Source organism: Salarias fasciatus, chromosome 17 (genome assembly GCF_902148845.1).
Source record: "Salarias fasciatus chromosome 17, fSalaFa1.1, whole genome shotgun sequence".
Classification (NCBI taxonomy): Eukaryota; Metazoa; Chordata; class Actinopteri; order Blenniiformes; family Blenniidae; genus Salarias; species Salarias fasciatus.
Genome location: NC_043761.1, coordinates 12,684,132 through 12,704,801, shown reverse-complemented (window position 1 = coordinate 12,704,801; position 20,670 = coordinate 12,684,132). Strand labels below are relative to the sequence as shown.

The following is a 20,670-nucleotide window of genomic DNA, read 5'->3' as shown; positions in this document are numbered from 1 at the left end:
GGCAGAAAATGCTGTTTTCCGAACACCGTCGCCCCCCAGCTGGGTCACCCCCTTTCGGTCCTGGAAGCTTTGCAAATATCACACTGTGCCACGAAGAGCCCACCAGATACGGATTTTAAGCCCACAACAAAACAAGACCTCCAGGTGGTATGCGGCCGTGTGTTTATTTTCCTGATTCCCACATGCTCCACTTTCTCACTTCACGCTCAAAGCCGTGTCACACAGCCCATCACGTCTGTCAGCGAGGTGTTGCCTTTGGATTTGCCGTGCCACTACTATGATAAACGGCAGAAATGTCTCCGACGCATCAACATGTGGAGGAGTGTTACCGTGTGAACAAACTCCCCGAAGCTTTGCGAAACCACAAGAGGAAAAAAAAGTGAAATGATGCAACAAGGGGAGGCTGGAATTTGAAGACTTTATTATATTGTGCATATTAGTGTATGTGGTGGCAGATCATGTGGGTTTATTATAGAGTAGAAACAACTGTGATCTAGTAGCATCTTCACTTAGCATTATATCAAAGTATCCCATGTATAACAATACAGAAGTATCTCCGAGAGTGAACAGGCGAATGAGCAGATTTTAGATTTCACGGCGAGCGTACATTTCGGAGTGGAAGGCGAAGGCGCTGAGCGGCTCCACAGTTGTTTTCCCATCGATCCCGGCCGATGTGTCATTATGATGGATTGCTCTGTGGGCTTCTGGGAGACCGGCGCTGGGCCAGCCGTATTGACAAGGCTCCCTTTCCCCTCTCCTCCTCTTGTTAAGTACTTCTCTCCCAAGTTAATGAACTAAAAACAGGGAGGGTTGCAGGGAGGAGAATGATTTGCGATTTCTCTCTCTCTCTTTCCAGTTTTTTTTTTTTTTGCTTGTTTTACAAGACCTGGAGAGGAAATGAAGACCCAAAATGGCAGAAGTTACAATTCACAGGGATAACAGGATGATTGAAATGTATTCATACCAACATGTGATATCCAGGAACTGAAAGCTGCTTACGGAGTTTGTCCTCTTTGTCCAATTTATCTACCCACAACTTTCCACAACAGCGTACAAGTTTAGTGCACAAACTATATGAAAAAAAAAAAAAAAAAAAAAAGACAGATAAACAGATTTTTAACAACTGCAGATATGATACAATTCTCAGCGCAGGAATTCTTCGGGGACCAACCCAAATTGGCAGCAGGCGGAAGATGTGGCCTCATTCAGACGTCTAATCTGGCATCTGTTTTCGCAGACAGAATCAGTGGGCCCCCGGGGCCGCCAGGAGAGGGGAGATAGAGGTGTAATTGAGAGCTGCAGTTTAGATCTAATAGGAAAATGAGATGAGATGGAGCCCAAGTTCGGGTGAGTGTCCAAGACAATTGTCTTTTATGTGGAGCTGCAGTCGCGGGGAAGCGGAGGACTGCCGTGAGTCTGGGAGCTGCATTTGTCACGTCTCTTAAACAGTGCGAGTTGCCAATATGGGTTACCTCAGATTTATCTGCAGCCAGACTCGCAAAGTTTGGAGTGTAGGATGTGACTTCGCTTCCCAATTAGAGCGAGTCGGTGCTGCCAAAGCTGATATTTATATATGATCTACATATCCTAGTCATCTTTGATATCCGCTCGTCTTTGAATTCAAGGCAGCTCCGCCCCCTCCCCTCTCCCCGCCCAGCCCGTTCTATCGTCACACGGTGGTGATCTTCTTGTCCTTGGTGGCCTGTTTGATGGCGGCCTGCTCGCAGATGATCTCCTTCAGCCTCTGCAGCCGGACGTTCTGAGTGCTCAGGTCGCCCACGCCCGTCTGGCTGCGGTGGAGCAGCGACAGGGCGTTGATGTACTCCAGCTCGGTGTAGCGGACGCCCTGGTCCACCACCAGGTTGAGCAGCTCGTCGGCGGTGTTGTACAGCATCTCGTAGTACTGCCTGGACGGAGAAAGACAGACAGAGACAATCAGGAATATTAAAGAAAAACTGAAGGAATGTAACAAAAGCAACATTTTAAATTCCTAATTTCTTTAGTGCTGAATCAAAAGAAACAACAACAACAACAACAAAGGGGAAAACACTAAAGCCAGACTAAATGCTGTTGCTGTCAGGCCCAATTTTCTTAAAAAGGACTTCAAGGACCTCACCCTGCCGCCGCCGGGAGCTGGAGGTAGAGGGAAAACATTCACCGGCTACAAACTACTGAGACCACTTTAATGAAACACTGTTGACAAAGCCAAAGGAGGGAGGAGGCGTGTGTGTGTAGAATTAATAGGTCTTTAACCAGGACCTAATGCCTCAATGGGCCATTTGAAAAAAGACCATGAAGTACATACTGATAAAGCCTGGGCTTGAAGAGAGAGCGAGCGCTTCCACCTGCAGACTGCGGCAACACACACACACAAAGGTCAGGGAGGGAACTCTGCGCGTGTGTGTGTGTGTGTGTGTGTGTGTGTGTGTGTGTGTGTGTGTGTGTGTGTGTGTGTGTGTGTGTGTGTGTGTGTGTGTGTGTGTGTGTGTGGATTTGTTATGAGGACACCGTCTACACTCTTGTTTTGTTTTCATCTCTCGTGCACCAGCGAGTGTAGAAGTTATTAGCATCAAGCTACTAAAAACACAACAATGGCCCATAAATATGGATTTTTGTGGGAGTGTAAGTTGTCGTAAACATTCCTGAACAAAAAGCCTGGAGGTGAAAGTGAAGCAGCGCTGGGATGCAGGACAGACGAGGCTTTTGTCTTTGCTTGGGGGCAAAAAAAAAAAAAAAGAAGTCCAAATACCTGGGCGAGAGAACTCATGCAGGATTGCTCTCGAATGGATGGCCAAAATGCAGACAAACATACAGGGGGAGATTTCATCGCTGTCTGCCTGGAGCTGTGGGATAAATCCTGTTCTCTAAAGATGCACCGCGTGATACGCTTCCATACAGTAGTCGGAGATACAGCCAGAGGAAGAGAGAGCTGAAGATCAGATGATCAGTTTGTGGCGATGTACAGTGCTGAGCAGAGCAGATATGACTGAGCAACAAGTTCGGCTTCTTTTTGAACGCACACAGTTCTGTGTGTGCTGCAGTTGGACGATAACGCTACTCTCTGTGTTGAGGTCTGCGGGAAAGCGTTACCCCAGTGCAGCGTTTGGAGGGAAGAGCACCACTAAATGTCCACTGTCATGTAAGCTGACCACCAGAACTCAGTAAAGGTTTTCCATTTTCACTTGAAAACATTGTTGTTTTAACAAGGCCTAGTTAAATTCTTCTTTGTTCTGATGATGGAGAAATTACTGGACAGAAACATTGCTGGATTTTACACCAAACTTTCTTAGGGATCCAGTGTAAATTTAACATTTCTGAATGCAGGTTAAACATTTTAGTGCCTCTATCCTCTTTAGCTAACATTGTTTACTATTCCTGTATTTTCTAGATAAGTTGCACTTTTTCCATACATTCATAAACAACTTATATATTGAAAAGCACCAGACGAAACCACCTGCGACCACTAGGTGTCACTGTATTACAACGGAATGCTGCTACAGCTCCAGTCCCAGTTTGGATGGCATCGCAGTTTCATGATAACAGAGGAACACGATGTAAAAATACTGACATGTTATAATGTGAAATACCTTTATAAACCGTTTCTATTTCGAACAGAGGAACCTTTTTTTATCCCAAACTGTCGTTGGGTGTTGGTCACTCAGGAGGAGTGGCCCCCCGCTGCTTTCTGAGAGCAGCTATTTAATGAAGAGTGAAATCTGCAGCTCTGACTTTGTTAGGCTGAAGAAAAAAAAGTTGAAGTTATTGTGACAGAGGGGGGAGGAAATGTCAGGTCCACCTGTTTTCAAACCTTAGACAGCAGGAAAACAGAGACTTGTTTCTAAAAGCTGCTGTTCGGATGGGGGGGGGTGAGGCTCTGCGTTGTTCCAGGAGGAAGTTATCAGAAAGCAAATTAATTCTGATATTTCTGATGCGGCTTGGGGAAAGAAAGAAAAGACAAGGAAAAAAGGTATTTTTAACTCATTTGTTTAGCTCCGCCACCCATCCCAGACCCATTCCCTTCTCGAGATGTTCATTTTCTATGCTAACGAGGCGTTAATGAGCACTTAGGGAGCTTCTGCTCGGAGGTGTTTTATGTGCTGTCATTTTGAAGATTCAACAGTGAGAACAGGTCTGGAAAGAGTAATGGAAGGGTGGATCGGATGAGATGGAGTGATAAAAAGAAATAAAAAAACAAAACAGGGTTGACTAAAAAGAACAGCGGCGAGAAGTATCTATTTTTTGGCCTTCCTTTGACAAGTGATGCCCTTGGTCGTCTGAGCATTTGCATTCTGTCTCGCTCTCGACTCCGCGCTCATTTTCTCTCCAAGGCCCCGTTCATTTTTTCATCCCCGAGCTCATTTATGAAAGAGATTTTCAATATTGATGAGAGCAACATTAGTTTACACCTTAACAGGAGGAGAGATGGATTGAAGGGGAGAACAAAACAGCGAAGGATGGCTCCCATTTGTGGCGTTATCTGGTCATAAAACGTGCTGTGATTTTGAGCGTTTGTCTTTCGGCCTGACAAATATCGAAAAGTGCCTCTCTGTTTGTATCTACAGAGTCTGCGGCAAAACGGCGGCGCGACATGCGCTCCCATTCCGTCTCCCAGACCCGGCATTTAACTGCACTCTTGAGGCAAATCACCTCGTTATGAGATCTAATAGGAAGAGAACGCGCTAAACCCGCGGAAAAAACACACACCCCATTCTTTTGTTGGGGGTAAAGAGCTTTAAACACTCGGAAAGGGGAGGCACGTTTTCAGCAGAACAATAAGGAAATTGGTAAAAATTGCATGTGACTCCCTGAGCTGTTGCATTGCGTCCCCCCAAAGTGGAAAAAAAAAAAAAATTACTGGAAATATCAGAAAACATTTATTCGGCTTTAGATTCAAGAATCTGCTGGAAGCTGAATTTATTACTGCGACCATTTGAACAGATACCAACTTTGGCCTAAACTACAGTATTTGGTGCATTTAAGAAGAAAGAATTCCCACAGAGGACGTGCTAAAAGCAGACCCGCTGATGCTCATTTATAGCAGATGAAAGAGTGCTAAATCCTTTCTGTGGCTTCTAACGTCGAATACAGCAAGGCGGCGTCCGCGGGAGAGACCGTCAGCTGGTTAGGAGTGTGCGTCTGAGCTGTGAGGACAGCTGGCGATCTGGCTCGGAAAGTAAAAAAAAAACAAAAACAAAAAAAACCACACGAAACAAAACATCCCGAGGTGTGTGCTTCTACCCGTGTGTCTGAATGATGTATGTTAGCGTGCGCTGAAAACACTTTCTAACAGTTCATTACCCAAGCTGTTGGAAAGCCATTTGCCAAGCGGGGTAAGGGCTGTTAATAAGATTAAAATCTCTCAGCACCCCGCCATCAGGAAAGAACCCCCGGTGAAACGCGCACACGCGCACACTTCTTCCTTAAAGATGCTAGTTAATGAAACCCCCTTGATTCCAGCACAAAAAAAAACTAAGTAAATTGTTGTTTTGATTGCCCCTCCGTCTTTAAGTCTCAGGCTATATGTTAATGATCCAAGCATCCGGTCTGAAATCCTCTGTCGCCACTTTAATGGCAGATAATCTCAGAGCACAATGAAGCACAGGGTTCAGAGGGGACACACTTAGTCTCTTAATTAATCAAAGGTGGGCCGTGGGCACAAGTTGGAATAAAACAATCACTTCTGATCTCTCAAGAGAGACATCACATCCGCTTTAAAAGCCAGTCAAGCTTTGTAAATTTATATTATACTATATATAGTTCAGCCTACTACCTCATTGTTCCATTTTTTTGCATAATATCTCTGGAATATTATTGGGATATCTTGTGAACAACAGCACATGTAATATTTATCCCTCTCTGATTTTTCAGTAGCAGTCTGTTTTGTCCAAGGTAACTCTCAGAATACGCACAACAAAAACTGCCCTCGCCTCCCAAGGTGCAGTTGTCTTGCTCAAGGATCCGACCCCGACGATCTCAAGAAAACAGCTTTGCTGGAATAAAGATGGACTCACTCGACCGCCAGTCCCAAAATGTGAAGCGTTAAAAGACGAATTCTGAAATCATGAACTGTCAATGGAGGAGTAGAAATGAGCTCTTTAAAGAAGCAGAGCATTATCAAATGGCAGGAACACTCTGTTGTATGTATGCATGTTGTATTTGCACAAAACAGGTTCAAAAAGAATTTTAGAGAAACGCTCCAGACTCGCGCTGGAGTTTTGTTTTTCGCTGCTCTGCCGCCCGTCATGGTCATCAGCCCCCCTCTGTGCACTCTCCGCACTAACTCCAATAATTTCCACCTGCATCCGACCTATAGGAGCACTGATTTCAATTGTGTGTGTGTGTGTGTTTGAGTGTGTGTACGTTCATCAATATTCCCCACAGGGTGTGCTCTCTATTAAATTTTACTTTGCTCCCCGACTCCCCAACCTCATCTACAAATAATATTAGGTCAATTTATGATGCATCGCAGGGCGGACGGACATGTATGTCACAACGCCACGAGATTAAAGCGGGGAGCAACATGGAGGGGGGTGAGGGGGGTGGAGGGGGCAGGATGTGAAAGACAAAAGAGAAGAGAAGTGAGTGAAAGATGAGATTCAGCACAATTCATTTCCCCTCATTTCCAGCGTGTACGATATTAAGGCCATTACAGGCTGCCTCTGTCAGCGTGTTTGGAACAACACATTAGTTAGTGGGGAGGGGATGGAGGAGGAGGAGGAGGAGGAGGAGGAGGAGTGGGAGGAGGAAAAGAAATAATGGAAAGTCTGTCGATGGAACTTCTCCGGTTTGAACGGAGACTTACTGCAGGAACAAAGCTCCTGACGAGTTTCCTTATTTTATATTCTGAAATTCTGTTCCCACTGTAAAATGAGTAGCTAAAAAGCAATAATTAATGGCTTATTGAGATAAGATATTGATGAGTCACCCTGGTCTTTCAGCTTTCGGCCTGTTGGGGGCATCATTGTTGCGAGGTCTGAACAGACTCTGAAACTCTTTTCACAACATTTAGGGACTGCACCAAGAATTGGCCTAAAAAAATCAAGAAATCTGGAATATAGTAGTAGATTCCAGCCAGAACTTCCACACCTATTCTAAAAATCAGGCACTAAAATGAGATTTTTGGCACATTAAAGAAGCACCCTTCACCCAGGGACGCTGTGATCCTAAGATACGCTTAAAAGTAAAGGAGTCAGGGAGTTGGCGGCATTAAATCTGTATGATTGTGAGGCTTACCTGTGAAAAAAAACCCAGAAGAGGATCTAATCCTTCCTGATATATAGACATATATGCCTAAACTTTTTTGAAACCACAGCAGAAACCTCTCACGGCAGTTTCCGTTTTCCTTATTGCCTTTCAAGATAACTCATTCAAGGTGTCGACCATACATCGAGCAGCCTGTCAGTTTTCCTTCCCTTATACTGTCTTCTCTTCCTTTCTCTGTTTTTTTTTTTTTTCAAGTAAATCTTCCCGTCGCTGCTTTGACAGTAGTAATTTCTGACTGCTGTGCATCTGGAAGGCTTGTGTGCCAGAAAGCATGTTGCTACTACTATGAAAACTGACAGCTGCAGTGGAGCTCTATGTTTACATATCGCCATGATGGGGATGTGTAGTATTATAATTTTTTTTCAAAAAGTGGATTTTTCCTATGAAGTGAGGAAATCTGATGGCCCCTATTGATAAATGGTATTTTAAATGGTAGGCTGCTTACTGGGAATGTAATCTCACACGGAATATCCTCCTGCCTCTTCCCATTTCGTTGTAAAGCCTCCCTCCTTCTGCCTTCCTCTCCCTCCAGAGCAGTGCATTTGTCTCTCTGCTGGTAATGAGGAAAGGTCTGCAGAGACTCTGAGACCGAAGCTTCATCAGCAAAGACCAGTCTCATCGTGCTGCGCCATGCACAATAACCACACACACACACACACACACACACACTCGCACACACACGCTTCATCAGCAAAGACGAGCGTCATCAAGCTGCGAGGTGCACATACATAAACACAGGAGCCCAGAGACAGTCTTCATCAGCAAAGACCAGTCTCATCAAACCACAGCTTGCACATGCACAGAGAGGGAGAGAGAGAGAGAGAGAGAGAGAGAGAAAAGAGGAGCAGAAAGAGGGAGGGGTTGACAGAAGACGGGAAAATTTCAATTCAGCAGGGGCGGCGCAGGTGATTGGACGATAGCAAAAAGGAGGGGGGGGGGCAAAGAGGGAGAAGAAGGGACTGATAGAAGAGGGAGAGAGAGAGAGAGAGAGATAAACAAAGAGACACAAGGTGACAGGGAGGGAACAAAAGCGACAGCGCACTGAAACCAGGCCTAAATACAAACAGTTTTATCTGTTGACACCCACTGCCTCCTGACATGGCCGTCAACTGTACTTATTACCACATTCTCTGTAGACACACCAGCCTGTCACCTTGACACACACAGCTTAGACACACACACACACACACACACACACACACACACACACACACACACTCACACAACCACAGGCAGTTTATTTGCCGACACTGCGGCGCTACGCTTCGGGACGATGCACAATAGTCTTGCTTCTTGCACACTGCGGTAATTTCCAGACGCAGACAGGTGGGTGCGATGGCCTGAACTCGGGGGGGTTGGAGGGGGGGCATCTCCGCCGTGAGCCTGTCAGGCCGCTGTTTAGCCCATACGCGCTAAGAGGGCTCCGCCAGTTTGCTAAGGATGTTATGACAGCGGCGCAAAGCTGCCTGCACGGGTCAGCAGGCAGCTCAGGGCTCCACGCATGTTGGTGTGTGTGATGATGAGTCTGACTGGAGGAGCAAGAGAAGAAACCTGCTGCTGCAGACACAGCTACGCCGAATGACTGTTATTTACCTCCATGTTCTCCTTAAAGACAGTGCATGCACATGTCAGGGAACAAAACATGTTTTCTCCGTATCCAACAGGAAACAGAAATACACATTTTGCAACAGACATGTAAGTATTAGTGGTACGGTAGACCCCTTCACCCACAATCCACCAGGATCCACTATAAAAGATAGATGAACGGTAGAACGGAGATATTACAAGTGGTGCAGATTCCATTTGCGACTTGAATATATAAACAAACATAAATAACAACTAGAGTTTTTATTACTTTGCTAACTTGGACTGTGCTATCAAATTTTAATGCTGTTTACTTGAATACCAAGCAGAACTTTCATTTCCCCACTAAATAAGATTGTATTTCTAATTCTGACTCTATCCAAGGAACTAAAAAAAAACTTTTATTTGATTTCCACTGCTGCAACTCTGGTAATAAAAAATAACATTTAGAAAAACTAAGAAAAACTTTGTACTCTTTGTACTTCAGTGCCACATTGTAACGGACTGTTAACTTTGCCTTTGAATACTTGGTATATCTTGTGGCGTCCCCCAGGGGTCCGTTTTGGGACCAAAACTGCTCACGATCTGTACCTATGACAGATTTAATGTATCTCAATTGGTAAAAGTCATACTTTTTGCAGATGACACCGATATATTCTAGAATCATGACAATCATAATGAACTCAGGAATATGGTTAATGAGGACTTAAAGAAACTAAAAATGGATGGACAGTAATAAAATAAGACTAAAGTAAAGTGTTTGTGTTTTAACAAGTTGTCTTCTTCCGACTCCCTTTAATGCAGGAGGGGAAAAATAGTTTGTTCTTTTTGTTTTGCTGTTTGTTGTTTTGTTGTATTTGTATCAAAAGCACTTATTGATTTGTTCTATGCAAGCTTTTTGTACTTGGAATATTATTGCTTGAAACACATGAAAAAGAAATGAGCGAATGAATGAATTTGTCAATTTATAGTATGTCACCTTTTTTTTTAAATCAAAAGTTTAAGTCATCTTTACTCTGTCAAGAAAACAGGAATCAGCATGAAGACGGACGACAGATGGACGAGTGTAACAATGAGCAGCGATCAGTGGAGTGACATGACTGGAAAATGAACACACACACACACACACACACACACACACACACACACACACACACACACACACACACACACACACAGATGTGACATTGCAGTGACACACAGGTCTGCAGAATGAGCCCCTGAACTGTTTCTGAGCAGATGGTGTATGTGTGTGTGTGTGTGTGTGTGTGGGTGTGTGTGTGTCCACCGGAGTGCCAGTGTGAAAGTGTGTGTTTGTGTGTGTGTGTTTGACCTTGACTCACACACTGATACTGCTGCCAAACTTCTGACTGAGAGACAAGAGACTGCTATAGGACGATACAAGTGCACATGCTCTCCACACACACAGGAAAAGACACACACACACACACACACACACACACACACACACACACACACACACACACACACACACACACACACACACACACACACACACACACACACACACACACACACACATATAAAGATACAAACTTTAGTATGATCAGCTTATGGGAGAAACACATCAACATCTGAAAGGCTATTACTCTTTTATACCGCAGCGAGATGTGAGCTCGACCACAAGGTGGCAATGTTTCCCCATCTCTCTGCCCGGAGAGTGAGTGTTTGAAAATGTGTATTTGTGTGTCTTTTATGTGTGGCTTTGTTTGTGAGCTCTGCAGTGCCGGGTACCAGGCCTCTCCTTAGCTTTAACTCATATCAGAGGCTTTTATGGCGCCCTTGTCCACCTCTTTCCTCTCTCATACAAGTGCATGGATTCAGCAAGAGAAAGACACACTCACGCAGACACGCACACAAAGGAATTAAAAGAAATAATAATACATGGATACACAAGGAGGCATCTGCCGCTTTTCTGCAAAGCTGACTTCCTGCTGTGATCACTTCCTTTTCTCATTTTGCTCTTGTTTCTCCAGAGGTGGCAATAAAATGCTGATGAATGTTCTCCTTTTAGCCTCTTTTCCTCACTCTTGATTCTCACTGCTGCTTCTGGACACGGTTTGCAACAAAGCTTCATGAAAACGGCAAAATGCAACAAAAGTCATATGTGGAAAAAAATATCCTCATGTAAACCTCAGCAAAATATACATATAACTATTGTATATTGTTCTGAACCTCTTTCCAAAAAAACGACGGTTTCAAAGTTACAAAAGCCTCAAAACATCACCTGCAGGCTCTTTAGTATGCCACCAACACACAATTTTACCTTTTTCCCATCAACATGTTTCATTCACGCCGTATGGTCAGCTCCAAGAGCAGGTGTACGCACACATTCTGAATATTCATATTCTCCATATAAATATGCTTATTTCAAAATGCTGATTGGCTTGGCTGAGTATCTATGCGAGGCTGAGAGCAGGGGATGCGCAGCAGATGTGTGTGTGTGTGTGTGTGTGCGTGCCGGCGTGTCTCGGAGCCAGAGGCCGGCCAATCCGAAAAGCCATGAATGTGTAAACAATGTGCTCTGCAATTCCCAATCAACACCTCCACACCACCCACGCCTCGTAATCAGAGAGAGCGGCGGAAAAGAGAGGGAAGACAGAGAAGCCATCGCCGGCGTTTCTCCGTAATCAAAGTTGACAGAGGGTAGAACTAACACACTAATCAATGGTCCTCCACATCCAGTACAGTTCGAGGCATTATATACTTTATCCGCTTTGTTATTCCTGAGGGAACCTCAGCTTTCTGCATCGGCGAGACCAAAGACAACAGCCTTGTGCTTGTCGACCGTCAAAATGCTATGGCTGAAAAATGGCAGACATGAGTCGACACATTCTGCACAAGCTTCAAAAATTCTGTGATGAAAAACTATTCACAGTTTGAAAGCCTGTTATCAAAACCTTATTATTGGTCTCACTTTTAAATGCCATTTATTTCAAATTTCAATTCATTTTCTCCCCTTCTGCTGCCCTTTTACTCGTACGTGCTTCACCTTCACCTCGGATTCCGCTGCCTGCTATCTTATACCCACACCGCCTTCTCTCGCTACATTCGGCGTCTCTCCTTGTAAAAAGACGCCTTTTCTATAACTTCCTTTCACTTAGTTTTTCAATTTTCTCCATGCTTCTCCCTACATCTTTCCCATCACCCATCCTCTCTTGTCAAGGACACAAGCTTCTAAAAGAGGGAGGGAAAAAAAAAAAAAAAACCAACAACATATGAATACTATGAATCACTCTTCTCTTTTTCTGGCTTCTTTTCTCTTCCCACCCCTCCCCCCTCCTCCCTCCATCTTGTTCACAAAGATGTCTGAGAGCTGATTTCCCTCATGCCTGTCAGGACTGGGCAGCGCCGGGCAACAGCAGGTAGACTGACAAAATCTAAATGTATGAATAAGAAATAAATACCAACAACCCTGCAGACACACACACACACAAACACGCACACATACAGTGTGGTTGACAATCTGTTTGACCATCTGGCCAACTTGTGTGTGTGTGTGTGTGCAGGTGTGTAGCAATACTGGATCAATGTATCATCTCTGGAAAACAGAAATCAGACAGTCAGGGTTTTCAACTTTTTTGTCTGATTGCAATTTGTATAAATGAGTTGTTAGAATGAAGCGATATTGAAATCATCACTGTAAAAAGAAAGTCCAAAAAGGCTAGGTTTCAGCTCAGAGTGTCTGCAGACTCCTGCTATCGTCAAGGTTATCGGTCTCAATAAACGTGTGTTGGTGGAAAGAGAGCCTAAGTACAGCACAACTGAAGGCTTGCTGGGTTTTGTCCACAGCGCTGAAAGGAAGGCCCGCCAGGCTCCGGCCAACAAAAGGCGCTGCGTGTGAGCCGTGCGTGGCTCACGCTGCGATAACGCGGGAAAGGACTCTGACCTGGCGAAGTCCAGGTCGGCCTCCCGGGACATGGTGATGTTGGTGAGGTTCTGCTGGAGGACGAAGATGTTTCTGCACATCTTCTTGATGCCCGACTCGCTGATCCGCTTGAAGTACTGAGCCCCGTTGATCAGGATGCAGGAGATGAGATGGCCGAGGCCTGACGGAGGAAGGAGGAGTGAGGAAAGACGAAACGGGGCAGAGGAAAACTGAACTGTTTAACTTTTCACCCGGGACGCTGCTGACCTTCGAAGATGTACTGGAACTTGTGCTGCTGCAAGGCGGCTCCCATGGCCTCCTCTATGGCCGAGATGTCCTTGTTCAGTTTGACCACCAGCGGGTCGTAGTCCATGCTCTCCACATTGGCCACAATGGCGTAATTCCCCTGCTTGGTCAGCGGGATCAGGTAATGGAAGCAGTGGACCCTGGGTTAAAGAACACAGAGGAATAAAAAGGGAAGAGAAGAAGAAGTACATTACTGTTGAAAGTTGTTTGCATTTTCTCAGTAGAAGAAGACTCACTGTCATGAAAACACCGAGTCCAACTAACAAAGCGTCTCTGATTTCCTGCGGTTTGTGGACCAACGTGGTGAGAAGGTACACATTAGTGAAAACCGGGCGGTCTGACTCGCCGCCGAGGTGCCGACCTCCTTTAATACCTATAATTTCCTCGGAAACCTTTCGGCTTACGGCACTCCCGATACGTCCATCTATTCAATTCCCACCACCGGATACCTTTCAGTCAAGGAGAGAATGACGCTGCATGTGGTGTGCCGGTATTCCAGAGGAAAAACTAACGCATTTTTAATGTTAAGCCATTTTAACTGTATCTACTGCAGTTATGCCCACGTCTTTTACTAAATCGGTGAATATATCGAATACAGAAGTTGATTTTATTCAAAGTTTATATCTTCTGTTTGAGTTCGACACTTTGCAAGGTCGTTCTGCACGCCGGAGTGAATCCAGTTGCTGGTTGAAAGTATTTTTGACATCCGAGTGTTTGACGTCCCAGAAATAGGCCGATAGCCGGCGGTTTGTGAGGACTGTGGACATCAACGGGAAAGTTACAGACACTTTTTTTTCCACAAGGGATGAAAAGTTGTCTGAACTGTTCAAAATCGGCGGCGATCTCAAACGAATGCCATTTACATGTGCAGGTAGAGTGCTGACGGCTCAATTTAGAGCCTAGAAATCAAAACCTGCTGCATTCAGAGTATTTAATCTTTTATTTTTAAAGAGATTTTGTATTGGCTGAATGAAGATACAGTACAAACGAGCTCATGGTCAGTGAGCTGCAACCTTGTCTCCAGCTTTGTTATTAATTTTAACATTTCTAATATGGTTTTTAAGACTGTATTGAGCAGAGGAGGTGAGTTCTGATGTGTCCTTAACCACATAATTAAACACCTACACCGTAGTCTCACGTCCTTAAGGTGCGTCGAAGGTTAATTTCTGTCTAGACTTAAGAAGTCAATACTCTCATAACTCCATAATCACAGTGTCCGGAGCAGAAAGGTATAAAATGATATGGGTGAACGTCTCTCCTTCCCTAAGGCCGAGCCAACATCCACGGCACCTTTTCAGTGCCTTCATCTCGCCGCCGTCGCTCTCTATTCAATCATTTCTCCCACTTAGCGGCTGGAGCTCCCTTCTTTAACCCATGCCACCACTTTAACCTCACTCATCTCTCTTCCATCTCCCCCCCCCCCCCCCCCCTCTTCTCTTCCTCATGGCTTCATTTAGCTGGTACCGCTATCAGGGGAAATTCAGTAGATGGGGAGAGTCAATGGAGTGTGGCATATAGCTCGACATCAGCCTCGGGGAGGGTTTTCTCCTGAAATCATCAACAATATTGCATAAGCTACACAATGGTCTTCAGGGGAAAAGAGCGGTACATGGAGGGATGGGGGGGCTGGGGGATGATGGAGGGCTATTAGCGTTTGGTGGGGGTGAGAAAGTATATGGTGTGGCAAATTAACTTAGATATTGACATTCACAACACACACCGAAAATAAGGGATACCTTTCTGGACTCATGCACCGGGGGCAGATTGTGTGTGTGTCTGTGTGTGTGTGTGTGTGTGTGTGTGTGTGTGTGTGTGATGCTCAGTGGTTCTATACGCTTATCTGATTTCATGATGCATCCTCCAGGATGCTGCTTGTGGTCGCTTTGTGGGACGAGTCGTAAATACAGACACTGGACGGTTTATAGAAGGTCTTCCCCGAGTCAAAGCCATCGTGTAACAATCTTGTCTGTTTTCGTTCCTCTGCAGGGTGTTCCTGCGTTCGCCCGCCACATACCTGACCTCTAGATGTAACACCAGAAGGCAGCGGTCAGCAATATCCTGGAATCCCCTGGACAGGTCGCTCAGAGTCTGCAGAATCTGCTCTCGGCTGCGCTCGCTTTCTCCAACGCCCTGGCCGTCCGCTAGGCTGGAAGAAGCACCTGAGTGGAGGGTGGAGGGAAGGGACAGAGAACATCATTAAGACTGAACAAAAGTAGGAAAAGCAAGTCAATACTGCAACATCTGACGAAGCTTTGGATGAAGAATGCTTCAGCTTGTTAAAACTACATTAGATGACCACTGAACTTGACATCTGCCCCCCCCCCCCCCCCCCCCCCCCACAGATAATGCACATCAACTCCATGGAAACACACATTTCATTTCATGTAGTCATTATCAGGTTCTGTAAGGGACGCCAATTACCACAGCACACGTTGACGAGTAACTCATTAGTTCAACTTCACACGATTCCCAAGTCCTTCAGCCTGTTCTTGTACTTTCTTCCCACCACTTGTGCTGAGGCAGCAGGAGCATGTGTCACTGCGCCACATTGTGAGCCACACAAAAGACCCGTGTGTGTGAAAGAGAGAGAGAAAGCCAGGGAGCATGATGAGTGTATATAAATTCAGCTCAGTGTAGATCAATGGCCATAAATTAACAAGGGGAGGAAAAGGAGAGAAATTGGCCCCGTCACTCATATGTAAGTCTATTTGGTCAATGAGGCGAGTGTGTGTGTGTGTGTGTGTGTGTGTGTGTGTGTGTGTGTGTGTGTGTGTGTGTGTGTGTACGAAGAGTGACTGTTGAGCAGGAGAATGCAGGGGTCCACGATCGATGTGCCGCAGTCAACGGCAGCTCCCTAGTTATTCTTCCTGCCCTTCCGAAGGTCACACGTGCGTGCAAGTGGGTACACACACACACGCGCACATGCACAGACACACACACACAGACACACACACACAGCTGAAGACAAAAAAGAAGGAAGTCCAAACTGAGCCTGTGATCCGTCTTGTGGTCAGTGACTTTTTTTGAACGATAGCTCCAGAAGAGACAAAAAATGAAAACAGTGATAAACTGTTGTTACACTCATTTATTCTCCAGTCAGCCCAAGAAAGTCAAATACTCCAAAACATTTTTGGTCAACTTTAATTTATTCTTCTAAGAAATGCATCTATACTTTTTTCTGCACTTGAAAAAAAAAACAAAAAAAAAAAAAACAACTTTCTGTATTTACTAGTAAAGGGTAGCGATGGTGTCTGACTGGCAGCTCTCTGATTCCAAACGAGCTTTTAAAGAAACAGAAAACAGAAAATCCCCACGGGCCTGACTCACAGATCGTGGATTAGATGGCAAGGTTGTCTTACAAGGCTGAGGTTGGTCGTTCAATTTGTTTGAAGAGTCCTTGGGAAACGCATTAAAGCCCAAGTTTCTCTCAATTACGTTGCGGCACCTTACGTGGCCGCCATTTCCACTGCTGTGTGTGTGTGTCTGTGTGTGTATGTGTGTGACGGTGTCAAATGCACTGAGATCTACTTTTTAGCAGATGTTTGGCGAAAGACAAGCGAAGACGATCTATGTAGAACGAATTCATTCAAGCGTCTCACTGGAGGTTCCAGTAATTTGGGCTCAGAAGCGAATAAACCTTGAGCGAGAATAAAATCTGTCTCGTGTGACTGCTGGGGTTTAGATTTTGTGCCGGACTCTCCAGTGGCTTCATCTCCAAGTTATCAGGACGACAGGCCTGCTCGGGATCCTGGAGTTTGTTCTGCCATAAAACTGCTGCGCCGGCTGTTTTAGCGACGGCCGCCTTGATGCTCTGCTGTTTTTCTACTTCGTGTTGTCTGTTTCTTTAGATTGATTTCTATCACTTCTTTAAAAACACTGGCTGTTCTAAAAAGGAGAAATGCTGACTTGTGGAGGATCAGAGTTCGGAGGTGCACCATACGCGACGCTCACAACAGCTTTAAAATAAAACGGAACATTTTATGCTGCAAATCCATAACGCTCCGAGATTCCTTTTATATACTCTATTTCTATAGTGTTTGGAATCATAAAACTCATTAATTCAAAGTCAAATGAGGTTATTTTCAGTCTGTGCCCCTCGTATCCATCAGTGTCCCTTCTGTATGTTCTGGGGGGGAAAACGCTTTTCCACCCCCTATTGTACTTGTTTTGAATTAATCTGATAAGATTTGAAGCCATTGGCCTAAGCAAACAGCGGTGGAGGGAAATGCCATGGCAGTTCAATCAACACGGCAAACACCGGAGGGGCTTGCGACGCGACGTCTCTGACAGCTATTCTTACGCCCGCGCATCTGACATCCGCAGATACCGCCGACAATTATGTTTCTTATTAAAGCCGCGCGTGCAACGTGTGTACACGAGTGTTGAATATATGAACGGTATATGTATGAACTTAACCGTTAATTAACTGTCTTCTTGAGCAAACGCTCGTGAGAAGCAGTCACAGCCGATAGCTACAGCATTGGACGGTATTGTATAGTTTTGTGTTTTAACCACAGAATCCACTCTGTAATAGAATCGCTTCAAAATTTGCAATAAAAAATACAGAACTTGGCACCGGGTGCTAATATTTAAAGAGTAAAAATCAGGCCTCTACTGGTTTTGAGTTTGTTGTTGATAAAAGTTTTGTTGTGATCAGAAGTTCACTGGAAACACAGCCTGCTTTGGCAGAGCTTCAAAATACTCAGAATTCAACCGGGGGACATTTTAACTCAGCGAAATCAGTATGCTTACTCACATATCAGGTTGCTTGCAATCCTTTATTGTCCTCAGATGTTTGCTGATTTTACAGTGTCTCTATAAAATGAATATTATATGATAAACTGTCGACAACCTCCTCCACAGGTTACAAAAACAACAGCGCTATTGATTACATGTGAAGTTGGCCACATCGATATTAATCCAGCTAAATGAGTCACAGGGACAACAACAAACAAGGTTGGTGGTAATAAAAAATACAGGATGATTTCTCAAGGGAGCTGAAAATTGTGACATTAATTGACTTGATCTGATTGTGTTTAGCTGGGGTTGTTTACGTTCTCTGGTCAGGCGATCGCATCATTAGCAGACGCAGAACGCCGCCGCGCAACGCGATACTGTCACTCAAAATAGAAGTCGCACTTTCGTGGATAGCGCCCGTTCAGCCGGGGAAAAGAAAAAGCGCCATTAAATGATCTCATTTAGCGGAATCCGCCAGTAGCAGAGGAGAGGACGCTGGGAAATGGTTTCGGTTGGACTGAAAGACGAAAAAGACGAACTCGTCACTTATGGATTTTATTCTTTGCTCTCAGTTCACCTCTTCCCTTCGTCTTCGATTTTGGTTGTACATGTAAGAAAGCGAAGGCTTTGCAACTCTGCCAGTGGGAGCTCTTTTCCTACTCCGTGTGTGTGTGTGTGTGTGTGTGTGTGTGTGTGTGTGTGTGTGTGTGTGTGTGTGTGTGTGTGTGTGTGTGTGTGTGTGAAAGTGACTCGCAGGCTTGTTTCCTCTCATGTGCATTACACTCACTCACTCTGACAGCAGAAAAAAAGGCCGCACTGTGGCACACGCTGCTGGAAGTCTCTCTGGGGGGCGTCCGTGAGACGCACACGCCCGGAGAGACGCACGCAAAGACACACAGACACACACACACACTTGAATTGGCACATCCCCTCCCGGCCTGTGCTGCTTTGATGATGCGAGGGAAGCGTCGCAGCATGGGGGGCGCCATTAGAGTCGGGGACAGACGGGCAAAAGGAGACGACTCATTGGTCCTGACTGACAACTTTCTTGCTCTCTTCTTCTTTTTTTTTTTTTTCTTCTCTCTTCTGGCTTTTCTTCTTTTTTTTTTTTCTTTCCTTGGGCAAATTATTCCCCATCTCTTGTTCATAAATTCTTTGTGTGCATGATTAAACGTCAGGGTACGTATGTGCATACTGCATGTGCGTCCATGCACTCGTGTGAAGACGTGCATGTCTGTGTGCGGGCGTACGTACGTGTGCACGGCCCGTGCTTATCCAATTATTTTCAAATCTCATCTAAGAGAAGCGTCTGTTGGTTGCCATCTGCAGAGGATGATGGTGGCAGACATTAAGAGAGAAGATCAGTGATGGAATTCTCTCTCACACACACTAACACACACACACACACACAGCGTGTTGGTGAATACACAAATGGACATTTGAGCCGTCTCTCAGAAGGGCGTAAGAAACACATTAAGAATCAAGATAACAACGTGACATTTTTCAAAGGCTCTGACGAACGCACGTGATAAACAGCTGATAAAAATCGCTGTTTTCCCAGAAAAAGGTTCAACCTGTCCCACCTCGACGCAGAGAATGGAAGAAAAATAAAGGGAGAACAGTATCCTGCAGGAAAGGAGTGATGAATGATTCATAAGTGACTGAGTAGGAAAGAAGAAGCGTTATTAATTATAATGTTGCCTCTAGTGGAGGACCAACATCTGCACATGGAGAACCCAAATTCTGCCAGATCGTAACAGAAAGACATCTGGAATATATGCATGATTAGCTCAATCTCAACTGAAGGGGGAAAAACCTGTAACAACTATGGTCAGCATACATCACTGACGAGAGAAGGAATTGACGAGGTCCAAAAAAACATTCTCACCAGGCGTTGCTAGGCAGACAAGAAAATCTCCAAACTCAAATTCAAAATATTATGTAAAAAAACCTTCCACATATGCTGCCAACTGTTGACTGTCATGCCGACGTTGCCCCTCAGGCGAGTGTGTTCTGTTGGGTAACTTTTGTCAGAGCGGATCAGAAAACTGCGGCAAATAGATTTGAGATGAGACGCTTCCTGCAGCTTCCTAAACCGACGATCGCAGTCAGTGAAAACTCCCCTTACGCCGACGACGCGAGGAGGCTCACTTGATGTTTTATGCATCCAATGAAAAGGCGACTCGAAACCGCAGAAGTTAAAGCAATCGAATCCATGGGTTTGACTTTTTTTTTTGTTTACTTGACAATTGGAGAATTTGTGAGTTTGTGTTTCAGCACAAGAGCTGAGTCATAAATGAAAGCCATCAAACAAAATGAACACTTCTACTAAATCGCCCAATCACTGACGAAAATCTATCAGACTCCCCACTTTAAAAAAAAGAGAGAACAAGGTTCAGATTGTTTGAAAGAAGAAGAAACAAAACGATGGGGAAAAGCAAGAAGAAAAGAGGAAATAAAATAAAAGTATGAAATACCAGGATGGAGTGAAGCAAGAGAGTCAGAAAGAGGAATGAAAGAACGAAAAAGCAAAAACAGGGAGAGGAAAATGAGTTGTTCATACCTGACTGCTTCTGTCATATAAAATCCAATTTGGAGAGGCATAGACGTGAAGCGGGAGGAGGAGGAGGAGGTGGGGGGGTGTGAGATAAGGTGGGGTCTTTTTTTCCCTGCCGTACCCTTGTCCCATCTTACACACTGCATGGTTATGTACACACACGCACACGCACGCGTGCGCGCGCACACTTCACCCATACGTAGTCCGTCATCAGCTCGCCAAACACTAAATAATGAACAATACGGAGGCTGTCCCGGCATGATAAGTGGCTGCCCTATCCTTCCCATTAGTGCCACCCGCCAGAATTAATGATAATTATGTCACGTCCCTTCCC

General features: G+C 45.0%; 1 protein-coding gene across 1 annotated transcript in view; it reads right to left on the bottom strand.

Moving 5' to 3' along the window:
- Positions 1–404: 404 nt before the first annotated feature.
- The window catches only part of exoc4 (exocyst complex component 4), a 91,880-nt gene continuing 71,614 nt past the window's right edge, over positions 405–20,670 (bottom strand). Inside the window, exons 17-20 of the mRNA XM_030113598.1 lie at positions 15,057–15,201; positions 13,004–13,182; positions 12,758–12,917; positions 405–1,907 (exon numbers count right to left, since the gene is read on the bottom strand). Of these exons, the coding sequence (XP_029969458.1) occupies positions 1,670–1,907; positions 12,758–12,917; positions 13,004–13,182; positions 15,057–15,201 (722 nt within the window). The 3' untranslated portion in view covers positions 405–1,669. The remainder of the gene's footprint in view (positions 1,908–12,757; positions 12,918–13,003; positions 13,183–15,056; positions 15,202–20,670) is intronic.